Raw genomic sequence first — 19666 nt, 5'->3', positions numbered from 1 at the left:
CTCATGGCTTGGACAGGGACACTCTGCACTGGGTAAAAAACAGGCTGGATGGCCGGGCCCAAGGAGTTGCGGCAAATGGAGTTAAATCCAGTTGGCAGCTGATCACAAGTGGTGTTCCCCAGGGCTAAGTATTGGGGCCAGTTCTGTTTAATACCTTTATCAACAATCTGGATGCGGGCATTGAGTTCACCCTCAGTAAGTCTGCAGATGACACCAAGCTGGGCAGAAGTGTTGATCTGCTGGAGGGTAGGAAGGCTCTACAGAGGGACCTGGACAGGCTGGATCATTGCGCCGGGGCCAGTTGTATGAGAGTCAACAAGGCTCAGTGCTGGGTCCTGCACTTGGGTCACAACAACCCCAGGCAACGCTACCGGCTGGGGGAGGAGTGGCTGGAGAGCTGCCTGGCAGAAAAGGACCTGGGGGTGTTGGTTGACAGCCGCCTGAACACGAGCCAGCGGTGTGCTCAGGTAGCCAAGGAGGCCAATAGCATCCGGGCTTGTATCAGAAATAGTGTGGCCAGCAGGACTAGGGAAGTGATTGTCCCCCTGTACTTGGCACTGGTGAGGCTGCACCTCAAGTACTGTGTTCAGTTTTGGGCCCCTCACTATGAGAAGGACATCGAGGTGCTGGAGCGTGTCCAGAGAAGGGCACTGACGCTGGTGAAGGGTCTAGAGCACAAGTCGTAGGAGGACCGGCTGAGGTAGCTGGCGTTGTTTAGTCTGGAGAAGAGGAGGCTGAGGGGAGACCTTATTGCTCTCTACAGCTACCTGAAAGGAGGTTGTAGCGAGGTGGGGGTCGGTCTCTTCCCCCTAGTAACAAGTGACAGGACAAGAGGAAACGGCCTCAAGTTGCACGAAGGAAGGTTTAGATTGGATATTAGGAAAAACTTCTTCACCAAAAGGGTTGTCAGGCATTGGAAGAGGCTGGCCAGGGAAGTGTTTGAGTCCCCATCCCTGGAGGTATTTAAAACACATAGATGTGGTGGTTAGGGACATGGTTTAGAGGTGGACTTGGCAGTGTTAGGTTAATGGTTGGACTTGATGATCTTAAAGGTCTTTTCCAACGTAAACACTACTAGTTTAAACTGTCCAAACCAAAATAAATATTAAAAGAAGTCTTTTTTTTAAAAAAAGTGGAAAAACTGCATAATTAATCAAGCTTCTTCATAAAGGGAGGTCACTTTCGGAATGCCAGAGCTCGTGCTCCTCAACACTCAATGATCTGAAAAGGAGGTTGAATAAGATGACTTAAGTTTACTAGTAATACCAGACAGAAAAAGAAAAGCAAACAGATACCTCTTACTGGGCAGTAAAGCAGGAGAAGAAAATTCAACGTCGATAAATACAAGATTTTTTTTTGTGACACAAAAACAATTCCAAATTTACACATACAATAACAAACTCTAAACTAGTACCACTCAATACTTCCATATTATAAATAGGTAGTTCCATAAAACTGTCAGCTCAGAACCCAGCAAGAGTTAAGGACAGCCTTAAAAGAGGGAAAAGAACAGCAGAAAAAGACTTCTTTTTTGAGGTTGTGCAGAGCAGAGTTTAAGACAGGATTTTTTCCTCACTCATTCCTGCATGGCAGCAGGCATCATCTAGCCCACATTTCTGCCTATCTGGACTTCAGGTTAAGTTCTGCATTTCACCAGCTACATCATTCACCAAACCTAGTCTGAATTTTACCCCAGGGTTATCAAGTTCCATGTCCCCACAACCCCATACCTGAAGACCCCCATGCCTGTAAAACAGTTTTTGAAATGCCAGCTCTATGGACGTGTAAGCCAGCAACTTGTTCAGTGCATCTTGAGACATTTCTCCCAGGTATTGCAATAGTAACAAATTGCAGTATTTTTGTCTCAAGAATACTCCATTGTTAACTTTGTATTTTTTTTACTAGACTACAGAAAAGAATCCTGATTTTGTAATTTAATTTTGTATGTTTTAATGTTACCTCTGTATCAACATGAAGGCAAAATGCCAACTTATAAATGGACTAATACTGTAATTAAGATGATTTTTTTTTAGAGAACCATTATCAAAAGGCAGCACTTTGAGAGCATGTACTGTTTATTGTAAGGATTGTCCAATAAAAGGTGAAATTTTCTAATTACACATAGTACTTATATAAGCAATACTTCAAGAAGCTCAAGGTAAAAATATCTACCTAGTTAGATGTCTATTTTAATTTCTATTCCTCTAACACCTTTATAATCCAGATGCAGAAGTTGCATTGTGCTAGGTTATTGTAGTTGAACTCAACACCTCGGGGCACTGCCTACCTTGTACCTGAAAATATAATGGATACTTCACATGCTATGTACTTTAAAAATACCTGACCCTCAAACCGTTTAGGTAAAATGAAAATAACTGAGTTCATTGGAAGACTCCAATGAACCAAAAGCTGAACCAAAATGCTAATGAAGAATAGGGCCTTAAAAGACAAGTAGACAAAAGCCAGTAATCAGATACAGTAAAAGCAGCCAAATGATGAAAGAGAGGAGCCTAAACTCAGAGTGACAACCTAGGAGAATTGACTCTAAGACCAACAAGTTTAACATCTAGGACAGATAAGAAACAATTCATTAATCAGTGAGAGAGGATGAACAAAACCATTAAAAAGTCACTCAAACATAATGCAAGCTTTTTCTTTCTCAGTCTAGGTTCACAGTTGTTAACTCCTGGTTCTCTAAACTCTTATCTATGAAGAACAAGCAAATCAATTCCTTTGAAACATATTTATCACACAGCTTCAATCTTGCAGCTTTTACCTGTCATAAATACCTTAAATACTCTAATGACTGTACAGAGAAGCTTACAACTCTCCACAAGCACCATCATGAGGGGGTGAGAAAGGAAATCAGAAAAAAAAAAACAAAACAAAACATACCTTGTGTTGCTCTATTGCATCTACCCACTGTTGTCTGTGGTCTGGGTCCTGAGCTCGGAGGTACCAAACACTATCGTTTACGCTAATATCAAATCTGCATTCGTCAAAGTCATGGGGCTGTGACAGAAAAGAGTGTAAGAGTAGCTAAAATTAGCAACATGATCAACAATACCTCACAGAATATTTTGACACTCTAAAACACTGTAATTAGAAAACCTGGTCTATATTGTCTTGAATTCATCCTAGATTCTACATTCCATTTTATGTAGCTGTCTCAAATAATGAACATACACTCTCATAATGAAAAATGCTAGTCTTCTAAAATAGCAAAGCCTGTTTAATACATTCTATTAAATAAAACAATCACAAAAAAGTTCCACACAAACATTGACCAAAACTTCATATTTCAAAACAAATCCTTTAGCAAAATAACTACTGGACACAGCCAGGAAAATATATCCATTTTTTTATTTTAATTTCAAAGCAGGAAAAAAATAATTAAGGTTATTGCTATCAGTATTGATTTTAGATGGAAAAAATACATACATTGTAGCAAAAAGCACCAGGAGAGAATCATAAAAGCAGACTATAGCCAAGTGACAAGAAAAGCAGGAACAAAAGGAAGCTGTGGCACCTTCTGCCTCAACTATATTCACCATGTAAGACAGGATCATCAGATAATTGGGAGAAACATGAACCCTTTCCAACATTGCCACTCAAATGCACCTAACTTTCAGTTCACATGTCTCAAATACTAAAAAGCTTTCACTCGCATTACAATTATTGTGGTTTAGCACCAGTTGGCAACCAGTTGGCGCCAGTTGGCAACCAGCTGGCACCACATAGCCGCTCACTCACCCCGCCCTGTGTAGGATGGGGGAGAGAATCTGAAGAGCAAAAGTAAGAAAACTCATGGGTTGAGGTAAGAACAGTTTAATGATTTAAATAAAATAATAATAAAAATTGTAATGAAAAGGAAAACAAGAGAGAGAGAAAGAAAACCCAGGAAAAATAAAGTGATACAACTGCTTACCACATGCCGACCAATGCCCAGCCCCGAGCACTGATCACTGCCCCCTGGCCAACTCACCCCAGTTTATATATTAAGCATGACATCATATCATATGGAATATCCCTTTGGCCAGTTTAGATCAGCTGTCTTGGCTGTGCCCCCTCCCAGCTTCTTGTGCATCTCCAGCCTTCTCAGTCAGTAGAGCATGGGAAGCTGAAAAGTCCTTGACTAGTGTAAGCACTACTCAGCAACAACCAAAACATCAGTGTGTTATCAACATTATTCTCATACTAAATCCAAAACACAGCACTGTACCAGCTACTAAGAAGAAAATTAACTCTATCCCAGCTGAAACCAGAACACACCATTGCCAATTAGCTTGGCTTTGGCCAGCAGTGGGTCTGTCTTGGAGCCAGATAGAACTGGCTCTGTCAGATATGGTGGCAGCTTCTGGCATTTTCTCACAGAAGCCACCCCTGTAGCCATCCCTGCTCTCCCCCCCCCCCCCCCCCCATTGCACCGTAAACCCAATACAGGACATCAAGTCTTATAGTCTAGGCCCCTCTTCTTCAAACTGCATTTGCTACATTATTATTACTACATATGAGAAAAGTGTTTATTTCCTTTAGGGTAGCAAACCTACCACATCAATGCATCAGGCTTATATGCCTGTTCCCAGCCACCCATCTGCCAGGCCCTCCTTCAGCCATGTGGTGGGGGAAACACATCTACAACAATGGAATATTCTCCCAAAAATCACCCAAAAAGGAAGTGTACAAGACTTAGCTATCAAAGTTCTTCACAGAATCATAGAATGGTTTGGGGTGGAAGGGACCTTAAAGATCATCTGGGTCCAACCCCCCTGCCATAGGCAGAGACACCTTCCACTAGACCAGGTTGCTCAAAGCCCCATCAAACCTGGCCTTGAACACTTCCAGGGATGGGGCATCCACAACTTCTCTGGGCAACCTGTTCCAGTGCCTCACCACCCTCATAGTGAACAACTTCTTACTTATATCTAACCTAAATCTACCCTCTTTAGTTTAAAGCCATTATCCCTTGTCCTATCACTATGCTCCCTTGTAAAAAGTCCCTCTCCAGCTTTCTTGTAGGCCCCCTTCAGGTACTGGAGAGCCTCTATAAGGTCTCCAGAGCCTTCTCTTCTCCAGGCTGAACAACCCCAGCTCTCTCAACCTGTCCCTCACAGGAGAGATGCTCTGTCCCTCTGATCGTTTTTGTGGCCCTCCTCTGGACTTTCTCCAACAGGTCCATGTCCTTCTTATGCTGGGGACCCCAGAGCTGAATGCAGGACTCCAGGTGGGGTCTCACAAGAGCAGAGTAGAGGGGCAGAATCACCTCCCTCGACCTGCTGGCCACGCTTCTTGTGATGCAGCCCAGGATACGGTTGGCTTTGTGGGCTGCGAGCACACATTGCTGGGTCACGTTGAGTTTCTCATCAACCAACACCCCCACGTCCTTCTCCTCAGGGCTGCTCTCAATCCACTCTCTGCCCAGCCTGTATTTATGCTTGGGATTGCCCCAACCCATGTGCAGGACCTTGCACTTGGCCTTGTTGAACTTCATGAGGTTCGCATGGGCCCACCTCTCCAGCCCGTCAAGGTCCCTCTGGATGGCATCCCTTCCCTCCAGCACATCGACTGCACCACACAGCTTGGTGTTGTCAGCAAACTTGCTGAGGGTGTGCGCAATCCCACTGCCCATGTCGCTGACAAAGATGTTAAACAGTGCTGGTCCCAGTACCGATTCCTGAGGAACACCACTCGTCACTGATCTCCACTTGGACATCAAGCCGTGGACTGCAACTCTGAGTGCGACCATCCAAGCAATTCCTTATCCACTGAGTGGGCCATCCATCGAATCCATGTCTCTCCAATTTAGAGACAAGGATGCCGCGTGGGACAGTGTCAAATGTGTTGCACAAGTCCAGGTAGATGACATCTGTTGCTCTTCCCTTATCCACCAACATTGTAACCCCGTTGTAGAAGGCCACCAAATTTGTCGGGCACGATTTGCCCTTAGGGAAGCCATGTTGGCTGTCACCAACCACATCCTCATTTTCCATGTGCCTTAGCGGAGTTTCCAGGAGAATCTGCCCCATGATCTTGCCAGACACAGAGGTGAGGCTGACTGGCCTGTAGTTCCCCAGGTCTTCCTTTTTTTCCTTTTTAAAAATGGGGGTTATATTTCCCCTTTTCCAGACAGCAGGAACTTCACCAGATTGCCACGACTTCTCAAATATGATAGGTAGTGGCTTAGCAACTTCAACTGCCAGTTCCCTCAGGACCCATGGATGCATCTAATTACATCCCATGGACTTATGCACCTTCAGGTTCCTTAGATGGTCTTGAACTAGATCTTCTCCTACAGTGAGTGGTTCTTCATTCTCCTACTCCTTGCCTTTACATTCTGTGACTTCGGTGGTGTGGCTAGAGCACTTGCTGATGAAGACTGAAGCAAAAAAAGTCATTGAGTACCTCAGCCTTATATCCCAGGTAACCAGGTCTCCCATTTCCTTCTGGAGAGGACCCACGTTTTCCCTAGTCTTCCTTTTATCACTGACATACCTACAGAAGCTTTTCTTGTTGCCCTTGACATCCCCGGCCAGATTTAATTCTATTGGGGCTTTAGCTTTCCTAACCTAATCCCTGGCTACTCGGACAATTTCTCTGTATTCCTCCCAGGCTACCTGTCCTTGCTTCCACCCTCTGTAGGCTTCCTTTTTGAGTCTGAATTTGTCCAGGGGTTCCTTGTTAATCCACGCAGGCCTCCTGGTGTTTCTGCCCAACTTCCTCTTTGTTGCGATGCATTGCTCCTGAGCTTGGAGTAGGTGATCCTTGAATGTTAACCACCTTTCTTGGGCCTCTCTTCCCTCCAGGGCTTTATCCCATGTATTCTACTGAGCAGATCCCTGAAGAGGCCAAAGTCTGCTCTCCTGAAGTCCAGGGCAGTGAGCTTGCTGTGCGCCCTCCTTGGTGCCCTAAGGATCTTGAACTCCACCATTTCATGGTCACTGCAGCCAAGGCTGCCCTTGAGCTCCACATTCCCACCAGCCCCTCCTTGTTAGTGAGAGCAAGGTCCAGCATAGCACCTCTCCTCGTTGGCTCCTCTATCACTTGGAGAAGGAAGTTACCATCAACGGATTCCAGGAACCTCCTGGATTGCTTATACCCTGCTGTGTTGTCCCACCAACAGACGTCAGGGTAGTCTAAGTCCCCCATGAGGACCGGGGCTCATGAATGTGAGGCTACTCCTATCTGTCTATAAAGGGCCTCATCTGCACAGTCTTCCTGGTCGGGTGGCCTGTAGCAGACCCACACTTATGTCACCTGTCCCTGCCCTCCCTTTAATCCTGGCCCATAAGCTGTCAGTCAGCTCCTCATCCATCCCCAGGCAGAGCTCCATGCACTCCAGCTGGTCATTGACATACAGGGCAACACCCCCTCCTCATCTCTCCTGCCTGTCCTTCCTAAAGAGCCTGTACCCTTCCATTCCAACACTCCCGTCATTGAAGCCATCCCACTCCATCTCTGTGATGCTGATCATAGCCTGAGACAAGAGCCAATAAGATAATTTCCTGCCATGACAGCATTCCTCTGCTCGATCTCTCTCTCTGAAGCCCTTTGGGAGGAGTTAAAAGCAATTACATGCTATGAAGTGAGAAAGACTTGCCAAAATTCATTCTGAAAGCCTGCAGTACTACTGATTCCACACTTCCACACACAACTTACTCCCGTTCACAACCATCCTTGCTTCCCCGCCTCCACCATCTCTAATCTAAACATCTTCTAATGGGATTTAAGACCATCACCTCTCTGCCCTTTTCAAAGGCAGGTTTATGTATTCTCTTTCTTTGCGTAACAACTTTTAATATATTTGAAAAATCTATACCTTGTTGCTAAGGCAGGGAAGGGAAATGTTTTCCTTGCAGTCTAGCTAAAACGTTTAAACACTTTTCCAGGCCACTCACTACATGCACACTTCTGCATTACCTATAGTTAAGAGACTAGGACATCAAAAAAATCAGGTCCAGGGTCATACTCAGCTCACTGTGCAGTTCCATGTTACAAAAAAGCCAGCTGATAAGGTGGTTGTGTTAGACAACTTGCTTAAACATAAGAAATATACACTAACACTAAGTACTGATTCAAAAGGAAGTTAGGCAGGTGGTACATGATTTGCTCTTTACAGATGCATGTTAACTATTTACCATCTTATAGTACTTATTAATTGCCTATATTTTTTGGCAACTGAAATCAGACTCATTATTCCCCCCCCTTTTCCTCTGCTTTATTTTTCTTTTAAAGACAGGCTCCACCATAAGAACCCTGAATTAACTGAATATGAAAGGCAAGTTCTCTAATACACATTTTATCAAGACCAAATAAAACACCTGAATCACATGTGACCTGTTCTCCTCTTAACACAGAACAAATCAAGTTGTTGTCAATTAACCCTTTTCTCAAGCAGGAATGAGTTCACACTTCATCTTCATTGATAACTTGGCATACTTCAGTATGTAACTTTTTGGTATCATCTGTTACATTCTCCTCCCCACTGAGCTATGGACAAACCTCCTTGATTTCCCTCTTGCTATAATTGCTTTTATTGTTTTCTGTAGCTGCATCTAGCAGAGATCACAAAGTGTTATTCCCCACTTCTCAGGTCTGTCCTTTATTGTCCTCTGATTAGTTTGAGCCCCTCCTTACACTTGCTGGAAGTTTTTCCATCTCTCCTCCCTTCCCTTTCTTCCTGTATATCTCTACTCCCTTCCTTTAGATGTCCTCTCCAAGGTTCACTCTTTCTAGCCTAGTGTTCACTTCCCTCCTCATGCTCAGAAGCGATTATAAAACAGTACAGTTCTTAGCCAGCCACCTGACAAGATGTTGAAGAATAAATAGGGATTTTCATCTGTAACAAGCTAAGGTCCTGTGCTCAGGCCAGGATATGTCCTACTGCCCTTTCACAACCAAGATAAGGCAAAAAAGAGGAATGTTTTAGTCATGTTGAGAAGCAGGAAGCAAGTAGGAATTCACTGTCTACCCTCAGGACTTAAAGCAAGTCAGAGAACTTCAGCTGCTCTTACCTAACACCCCCACCCCACAGCAGCTTCTAGCAGCATACATACATAAATTGAGAGGGCACTGGGGGACAAAACCCAGACTGACATGACACTGTGAGTGGGAGCACCTGAAAACAGCATTTTCAAAGGTGAGCTGGGCAGACTGCGCGTGTGCCAAGTGCTCCTTCTAGAGCCAGCATTTAAAAAACACCAACCACACACAAACAGCTAAATCACAATTCCATGCAAGAATATGCTGCAAGAAATAGGCCTCCAGCATGCCCAAACACCCTTTCTGTATGTCTCCTAAGCTTTCTTCCGAGGCACCTGCTGAGAAACCTGCTGAAATAAAGGCAACTGCAAGTATTCACGTGTCCCACTTCTCCCTGTATAAAACCACCACTAACTCTTAAATTCTAAACAAGCAAAAACAGTTTACATGAAGAAACATTTACTTGGCTACAGTTACTGAGGAAGTCCATAGCCAGCTCAGGTCTCATGAGTCACAGCTGACTGCACTGCCACAAAACCCTTCCTGCTATACAGCTCTCAAGCCTGAGGTATTCATGGAACAAGCTTCAGAGCAGTATCTGCTTGAAAAATACCAGTTCAAGTGCTTAAGGCAAATCACACACGGAAGCTTAAGTGTTTTTGTATACTTCATAACCTTCAAGAGTACTGCATGGGAAAAAAGAAACCTAACTTGAACGTAGAAACTTTTCCTTACTCTCCCACTACTCTAAATGGTATTTCTTCTTTTCCCTACAGAGGAAAACTGGGGCAGTTCGTAGTAGATCCAACTCAAGTCTGCACACCACAACTATTGAAGTGTTTGAAGTGTGCTTGTGCTGCTATTCCCATTGCAGAACTAAAACTTATCTATGGTTAACTTATTTTAAAATTGTGAAGGTTTTTCATATTAAGAAAATACCAAGTGGGGCACTAGGATGCAAGACAAACAATAGAGGCCTACAAAAAAATGAGAACCACCATTCTTTAGTTCTCTCTCAGACATGAATGTCACTAGCACAAATGTGACAGAGGCTGTTATCTAGCCTAGCTCCACCAGTTCGCAGTTATTAAGAAAACAATACCATATACTGCTATGAAGATAACTGCAGTTTACAAATACACCAATTATACATTACAATAACATATATTAACTGAATGTATATTAACTGTCCTTACCTAATTCAGCAGTACAAAGCTATTTATCCCTGAAGCTTTGATATAGCAGGTTTTTATTGGTTTTTTGTGATGCCAGTCTTTTTTCCATACAAGATTACAAAAAATTTAGTACAGCTGCACATTGATTTTACCTATGGCTGAATGTGAAAACCTGTTCAGCTGCTGAATACAATTCTTGAATTTCTAAATTCCAGTCACATTTAAGCCAGATTCCAAAACCCTCTAATTTGTCCTGCTGGAACACCACATTATTTACTTTTCTGTGGACTGAGTTATCACAGCCATAAAGTTTTGTAAGAGAACTATATTCATAAAAAGGTAAATTTACAATGAAGGCAAATATTAAGTACTACCTGGTTTATTCCCTCTAATGAAATCATTGCAAAATTGTGAGAAATCACTGCTTTCGAAAAGGCATTTTGTAAAATGATGCCTTTTGGTTTACTTAATTAGGTTTCACAAAATTTTCTTCCAGGAAAAACCTCAAATGATCTGAATTCCTCTGATGATCAGTTAGCTTTCAATCATTAGCAAAGACTTCAGTACTAGCTTTAAGGTAAAACATGAAACCTGGTGTTTACCCCCCCTTCTCTTAGTGCAGCTCAAAGCAAGTTAACAGAACATCTCATTCTTTTTTTCCAGGTAGGCTTGACCATGGTGTCAGTCAGAAGGTATTTAACTGAAAATTGAGAAAATTAATTAAAATTTCTGTAATCAAACTGAAAGGTTTTTCTTAAAAAATGGCCTAAACTTATATGCCTCATATCAGAATATCTAAAGCTATTAAAAATGCTAATTCTCAGCTTTTAAAAAACAAAAAATGCCTTCTACAAGTAAAACTCACTTAGCACAAGTTTATTCTTCCTATATAAATGTAAAGTGTTTTGCATATATCCCACTGATGCAGATGCTGTACATGCTTACATTTTGTTTTTTTCAAATAGGATGTGTATAGTGACAAACCACCTCAAGATCACTTCTCCTCCACTCAGAATATGAGTTGGTGCATTTTGTCTGTTGCTTCAGCTGATGGGACAGTATCAGAATACCACTTTGCAACTCTGATGTCTATCTGCAAGCATCTTCATATTCACAAGCCTGAAAAATCTTTTAAAGATACCAGCCTCCACCAATTGGAACTTAAATACTTCTTATAAAAGTAGACATGAAAAGTTACACCCTGGAAAATGAGATACAACTCAGGCTATCATAACCAGTGTTTGCCAGCTCAACAGAGCTGAATACATAGCCTTTTCCCAAGTGAATGGTGTCACTTTCCTACAACACAAGGTACAATTTATCCACTGGTTTGTGGATTAGTTTTTTCACCATCCCCATGGAATTCAGGAAAAAGTGTCCCTTCTGCACCATTCTGCAACATCCTGAAATCCTCCAGTTACACAGTACCTGAACAAACTACCACTTCCTCCACAAAAAAAGGAGTTCAGAGCAGTTACCACGTAACAAGATCTAGAGATCTGCCTATATGTTCTCATAGGTCATTCAATAGGTTCTGAACCTGGATGTATTCACTCAAATGCCAAAACCCCCTCTATCCTCTCTAGTTTCCAACAGGAAATCCAGAAGAACATTCCAGAACAATATGTATAGGACAAGAAAGGATAGAGGGGGACAAGCAATTATCAGAATACGCTAAACTGCATTTATAACATGGCGTTACTTTTGAAACAGACTGAAGTTCGAAAGAGGACTGTGTTCACACACAAGCAAGGAAACCTCCTCACAACAGGCGGCAGCAAAGTGGACAAAGGGAGAGATGTGTATTTGATATTTTAGGAAGCAATGGATAAAGACACTATTGCATGTTAGACAGAGAAGGTGTAACATCTTATTTGATGAGCTATAGAAATATGATGCTGAGTACCTTAAAAAGTAGCTTATCTGAAGCAACAGAAAAGGGGAAGCCACTGAAAGCAATGTAATATAACAAGTAACAAGATCAAATTAAAAAAAAAAAAATCTCTTCACCATTTTCAGTAAGCAGCATGTATCAAAATAAGAAGAACATTGCAGTTATTGAGAAGCGAGCCTAACACCAAACTGTGTATTTTGACAGTGGAAGCAAATAAAAAAAGAACTTATCTGATGCCAGGAAGGGAAAGTTATATGAACGCTTTCTATATATACTTCTGTTGAGGTGTTAACAAAAACCCAAAGATAAAAAGTTTACTTTAAGATTTGTGCTGTATGATTGAAGGAGTTACTTTTAAACATACACATGAAAACTGCATTTCAGATCCCATGTAAAACCAGTTTGGAATTGGCAAAGGCTGTGATTATTCAGCTAAAAAAAATAGCATGAGAAAAACCTCAGCCAAGTTTCAAAAAGTGCACATCTTAAAATAATTTTTTCTAAAGCATTTAATTCATGACAGATGCAAACTGTAGAGGAATTATGTCCCCTCCTGACAAAATTTAAAATGGCTGAAAACACATAAACTTCTGAAAACCACTGAACAGAAGAGATAGTGAAATGAAGTACCACAAAGATGATTTTAAAGTTGTATTCTGTATGGTGATTAGTACTTAACATCCTCAATGGAAAAAACCTCTCAATCAGCTGAATCAAAATGTGTTTTACCAATGAATACTATGCTTGCTAAGAATTTTACCAGACAAGATAGGTCTAAAATCATGGCCTTTTGTGCCCCATTGAATACTAAAGAGAAGTATTTAGTCAAGTTCATGTATTTCTTTCTGGAGTCACTGCTCATTTTTCAGAATACATCCTGAACACTTCTATTCCAAATGGTCTACTCCTCCTTGTATCCTTCCTTGACATTGTCTCCTCTGAATAAGCATCATCAGTATATTTTACTTTAGAGATTTCTTCCCTTCCCAAAGTTTGAGTACACACAGCAAAATCCTCCCTCTGCTTAGGAACAATCCTTGTCCCTTCTTATTTTTTCAAACAAGTACATTAATCACAAGCTATGTCTATAATGACTTGCTAGATAACTGCAGTGGCTTGGCCCTGGCTGGCTGCCAGACACCCACCCAGCCGCTCTCTCACTCCCCCTCCTCAGCTGTACAGGGGGAGAAAATAAGATTAAAAACTCATGGGTCGAGATAAAGACAGGGAGATCACTTACCTACTGCCATCATGGGCAAAACAGACTTGACTTCATGAAAATTAATTGAATGTATTGCCAGTTAAGAGTTGGATGGTGAGAAACAAAGACAAAACTAAAAACACAGGCACAGGGGGATGGGGAATGAGGGCTGCGGTCAGTTGATAATGCTTTAACTCTGATGCTCCTTCCTCACACTCCTCCCCTGCTCCAGCATGGATCTTTTCCATGGCTGCAGTCCTTCAGGATAAACCTGCCCCAGCATGGGCTCTCCACAGGCTGCAGCCTCCTTCAGGGCATATCCAGCTGGTACGGTAGGGTCCTCCACAGGCTGCAGTGTGGCCATCTGGTCTGGTGTGGTCCTCTCCACAGGCCGCAGGGAAATGCCTGCTGTGTAGTGGTCTCCTCCACCGGCTGCGGGGCATCTCTGCTCCGCGCCTGGAGCGCCTCCTCCCCCTCCTCCTGCTCTCACCTCGGTGCTTGCAGGGCTGTTTCTCACACTTTTTCCTCACTCCTCTCTTTCACGCACTGCTGAGCAGCATTTTTGCCCTTTAACGACGTTCACCTCGAGGTGTCACCACGGTGGCTGAGGGGCTCAACCGTGCCCTGTGGCAGGTCCACTGGAGCCGGCTGGAACCGGCCATGGCCGGCACAGGGCAGCCCGGCCTCTCCTCACAGAGGCCGCCCGGCAGCCCTCACCCTCACCATGTACACCCGGTGCAATTATAAAAGTCCATCAAGATCCTTTTGTCTCTATGAGTTATTTTTGAAAACACTTGGTTTTGGGAGTATAAACATTAAAGTTACTAAATAAAGTCATTAATTTTGCAAGGGTTTTTGTGGTCGAGTAGAGAGCCCACTGCACCCATAAAAGCAGAAGAATGCTAAGTAGAATTTAGTATTAGCTTGTTAGCATGCTATACAAACTTTAAAATTAGCTTGGTTAATCCATTGCAAAGAAGGTCTCTCATCTGAGAATCGCCTTTTTATGTCTGGACCAAACACATATTCTATGTGTTACTTTAGCAGGGAAACCACATTTAAAATACGAAACCTACAGTTCTCAAGAGCAAATCTGGTCAATCTGGTTTTCTGCACACCCAGCAAAGAGGTTCAGATGCAGGAGTGAGCATATAAAAATAATTTTTAGATTGTTTGTGGGGAATCAACTATCTTACAGTCCTACAGTACCCAACTTGTTAATTAATATTTTATCCAATTATTTCCCTGTTAATAATGTGGAATTACTATGTAGTATCGGGTCATACTATATTGGTTTATACATAGACACACCTCTCACACATGATATTCCCAACTGCCTACTGAAAAACCAATGACTTGTAATAGCAAGATCTGGAGTATAACAAATACGCACTTGAAATACCAGCCAAACTTTGGTCAAAGACATGGAATGGCAATGTGTTACTAGAAGAAACGAGGGCAAGACTGAAATAGTTGTACAACAGCATATGCATACAGCCATTGCCTAAAGTGATCTACTAGTGACTGTGGATACCCTATGTAAGAGCTCCACAGATCAGTGATGGGGTATCAACAGATTTCGATACACACTGTGACAAATCAGGATATAACTAATGGGCCTGTCCTGTTTGAATACAGTCTGAAGAATCCTAAACTTTACTGAAGTCTTAACAGCTTCCCATTAGAGCTATCAGTTAATGACTCCAGTATACGAGATACTGGAAATGGAAGTATGCATGTTGTTGCTTTGGTGGGAACCGAACCAGAGAACTGAGTCCCTTACAGAAAAATCTGTATGCTTCTTCTCAGGTATCCATTAGGAGCAAAATATTTGCATTAATGACATCAGCCATGGAAAAAAAAAAATCAGAATTACACCACCCGGAAAAATGTAAGCTTAGAACTGACCAAGTTAAACTCGTTAGGAATCCCATCATGTACAGCAAGAAGATAGTTATTAATCAGGCAGGAAGCAAGGCAACCTCTTATCAACTTTAGAGAACGCAGGAACCCCACATGCCACTTTTTAAAAAGTTTATGTTTATAGGATAGTCAAATATAGGAGCAGGAATCACACAGACTGCCGCATCCCTAAAATCACTACTTGTGTATTGATTAGCTTCGCTGTATCTCGTACTATGTACTGATGTGTGCCATGGGAGACCCAAAAGCTGTACATACACTAGCAGCAACAGTACAATATGGATTTCACAAGAAAACCACGAGGCAACACCCAGTGAAGATACTCTTTTTCTAAGAGAAAAGCCATGCTTTGCAGCACTATGTTGAGCTGGCAGAGAGAGTAGAGCACTCGACTTAGACTCACAGCGACGGGAACAAAGAGTTCCCATCCTACGAAAGCAGTGGAGCTACAGCTAAAGCAGAGGCCTGCTGTACCTGTGAAAGTAGCACACTAAGACTTAAGATTAGCTTGGTTTGAATCCAAACATAAGCAACTTAATACAGTACAACTGTGTAAGCATTTCTGTAAGTGCAGTATTAACATTACTAGTAACAGGCCTTATGCTAACTATGCAAAGCCCCAGTCCTGATCTATAAGGCTCGTTATCAACCTGTTATGAAAACTGGCTCTGTGAACTAGACCTTGGCACCTGGTGTCTCTTGTATATGTACAATTTAAGCATGAGATAAAAAGGCCTTCAAAATATGGGCAGAGACTAAAAGCAGAGGCCCCAGAACCATAAACAACTCATTACTGGTCAGTGAAAAAGTGCAACCTCCAGAGCTGGGAAGGCTGTTTTTGCTCTAAGTAGCAGCAGCTACACAAGGGAAAAAAGGCAAACAGCTGAGCAACAGGGCAAGGCACCTGCTGCAGCCTGGGAAAGTAACACCTCCCCAGCATCACACCACATGTAGTCCAGGACCAGAAGTCTCAACAACTTATAAAATATGGTTATAAAAGATCCTAAATTGGGGGGGGGAACAAACACAGACGGACAACGGGTTGGCAGAAGATGCCTACTTCAATTCTGTCCCTGTCCTGTCATCCACCTCCCCCCACCCCTTATTGAAGAGCTCTTCAGTCAGGTCACCTTGACCTCAGCAACTAGGACCATGAAGAACAAAGGTATCAGGCTAGCTGTATGGTACTGGCTATATGGTACTGCATACTTGCAGCTAATTTAGAAGTCAGATATAAGACTGACTGCTTTGAATACATCATGATAATGGTCAGTGTGTAAAGAACTGATGTATAGTGATAATTAACAATGTGCAAGAACTAATTATAAGCACAAGGCATGCTGCTAATGAATGGGAACATAAAGCTTTCATTCTGAAGTTTAAAATTGACCTGATTTGTCAGTCTAAACTCTCCCATCACAGCTATCTCTAACTCATTGATAATTATTCCTTGATAATTATATCTGTGTATATATATATCTATATAAAAAGGGAGCTTAAGAAAAAGAGCAACTTTTCTCCTTAAAAGAGAGCAACTTAAAAAGCTTAAAGAATATATGGACACCAGTCACAATACAATCTGGGTTAAGTGCCTGGAAACATGGGGTAGCAAATTCTCTTTAACCGGTCCTCTTCCCTGAGGAATAGTGGACTTCAATTGAGTGGAAAGACACACCAAACAGACTAAGAAGTGGCTGAAGTCGGCCAGAATATTTCATTTAATCCACATTCATTAGAATTCACAAGGAACATGGCAAAAGCAGGAACTGAAGCGTATCCCTAAAGGAGGAGGCAAAAAGATGAACTGGCAGAAGCAGAAACAACACTCCTATTCACCTGTGAGCATACAAACAGAAGCAAAAGGCTGGTAAGTTAGCAACTTCAGGAGACAGCAAAACAGGAGATGGCCTGGTGCAGCTGCATATTAGTAGATTAAAAAAAGTATTCTGACCTTTTTACTTGGCATTCTAGGAATGCATATTAGAAATCAAGGTCTGGTGTTGTACAAATCCTCAATAGAGACGTTAAAAATGTCATTAATGGCTATCACAAGACAGATCAGATAATCAACAGCAGGTTGCCTAGCAGGACTGTTGAGCAACACCACAACCCCAGCGGGGGGTGACATATGAACGAACTGTATCCACGAACAATAAATCAACTATAAATCAATCTTATGAAGATGCACAGAAATTCAGATTGAGCAAGAATAAGGATTGCAAATACCACAGAAAAAATTGCTAAGGTATAAAATCATAGCTTTAACACCAAATGCAAACACTGGAATTATTTAAGGCTTGGTACAGCATCCGTGAGAAATGCTCCACAGCATGAAAATGCTCCAATATAAACCATGGGCAAAAATTATGATCCTGAAGTGGATGTCAAATCATAAACTGTTAAAACTTAATTAATGCTCTTAATAAAAAAAAAGTCAAGTGGGGGAATAATATTCTAATTGATAATAAAAAGTTGACAGAAGTACTGTTGGATTACAGCCCTTATTTCAAGTGTGTAGTAACACAGGATTATATTAAAGTACTAAAGCTTCAGCAATATTAAGTAATCCTAAAATATTTGGTTAATACACATTACTGATTTTTTTCACATCTTAATCATTATGTAATTCTTCATCATAATATGAAGAACAGTCTCACCTGAGCTGATCTGGATACATATTTCTCTACTTCTGACTTAATTTCCTTAATACATACTAAGAAAGAAATCTTCTATTTCTCCACCCTGCCAAATAATTGCTTTTGGTTTGCCAAGGATATTAGCACTCTATAGCACCTTGATAAATACAGGGCAACATTCTGACATTTTCACTCTGAACATCAACCCACCCATTGCTGGTTCAGGTAACTCAAAGACATATACAAATTTGTACAGAGGATGTGAATGCTAAAAATAATTGTCCAGTAGAATCCCATGTTCCAAGCAACTTCTGCCTGCTGCACCGGCACCAGCCCACTGTCATTATCTCCTACACATCAACTCCCTTTCTCTCCCTCTGTCTCTTGTTGCTCTTTGGCACTTTCCTATCCAGAATACAATCACCTCGGGCCTTTCACGTATGAGTAAGCATTCCTGACCACACTTGCCTCTGTCTAGAATATCCATTCAGATTTCTCTCCCACCACCAGTCTGGATTTAGCTACTTGATTATTTAAGGCACACACCAAAGTCTAAAAGTACTAATTGTCATGTGTCCTAAATAAACCCCTATCTAGTTAGGGCTTGTAGGCTATGTCTTAGTTTACTCAGGTCATCTTTTTAGTAGCAATTAAGGCTGAGAAAGCACTTTATCAAATTACAGAAGATTAATTATTTAATTAAATGCTCATCACTTCATACTAAAATGGATTGTCTTCCAACCTCAGACAGTTGGAAACAGTATTTTCCAATGCAATTAGCAATTATTATAAATTTACTGCTATGGTATTTCTGCCCAGGGCACAGATTTATAGTTTAATTTCTTTAATAAAAGCTTTCACCAACTAAAAGTGATCAGTTCCCATTCAACTTAACTAGCAACAGACTGAATCAAACCTATCAGCAAATAAAAGCCGCAATTACATCATTCTTTTATCATAAGCAGGTCTGTTAGTAAGATCAAAGTTCAGAGCAGTAGCTAGAAAAAAGCAAATCCAAAGTTTACCCACATTAGTCCTCCAAGTGGGTCTACTTCTATACACTACCAGTCCAACTGCTTCTGAATACTGTTACATTTCACATTTTCTAAAATTCAAAAGAAACACACCAACTTACTGTTAATGTCAACATAAATTTTTGAAAGTCTATTTTGCAGACGTGGTTCTTCATGCTAAAAGTATTTTAAACAATACTACTAAGAATATTTGTCTAGCACTGACATTTCCTTCAATTAAAAATACACACCTTTATTCTAAAACAAATATTTGTAGAGTTTAAAGTTTCCGTGAAAAAAGCTCTCTTAGGACGCTTCTGTATCTGTTTAAATTTACAAATGCATGAAGCATCCTCTGTTAACTTGTCGATCTATTTTTAAAAATGTCAATCTGTACTTCCCCTCACAAGTGCCCAATTATTAATGGTGGCCAGCATCATACTATAAATAAACTAGAAATACCACTAGAGTGAGGAATTAACTATATCTTTAAAAAGTGGGGCAAGTTTTTTATTATTAGTGGCTGACTACTGGAAAGAACCATCTCCTTCTTTCTTCAGACTATGTGTAAGGAAATGAGAAGCTTAAAATTGGAAACTGCCAGTTCAGCTCTTTCATGTACAGTGGTCTTGTTCATTTTGTAAACTGGAACTAACTCATGTTTATACCAGCCCTAATTTATAACATGAATATTTATTAAGTTCTTCACAACAGCAATTTATTGTTATTTAGAAAAAAAAGCTAAGACAATTCACTAAGATGTCTCAGGCAGACTTCAGTTTTCTATCTTCTTGCCTGCCCTGAGCTCCAGATATACACAATAGATACTCAAGAAATCCACCCTT

The 19666-nt window shown here is 41.4% G+C and overlaps 1 protein-coding gene across 4 annotated transcripts in view; it reads right to left on the bottom strand.

The window, feature by feature from the left end:
• CERT1 (ceramide transporter 1) overlaps positions 1 to 19666 on the bottom strand; it is an 80907-nt gene that overhangs the window by 52408 nt on the left and 8833 nt on the right. For 2 of the 4 annotated variants that reach the window (XM_082336125.1, XM_082336126.1), the window contains exon 3: positions 2896 to 3012. The exons of 1 other annotated variant lie outside the window; for it this stretch is intronic. In XM_082336125.1, the coding sequence (XP_082192251.1) occupies positions 2896 to 3012 (117 nt within the window). Of the gene's footprint in view, positions 1 to 154; positions 1222 to 2895; positions 3013 to 19666 lie in introns of those variants that run through there. One more of the 4 variants, XM_082336128.1, reaches the window with a different exon arrangement.

This window comes from Platalea leucorodia (genome assembly GCF_965183815.1).
Source record: "Platalea leucorodia genome assembly, chromosome: Z".
NCBI lineage: Eukaryota > Metazoa > Chordata > Aves > Pelecaniformes > Threskiornithidae > Platalea > Platalea leucorodia.
This window is presented reverse-complemented; position numbering and strand designations above follow the sequence as displayed.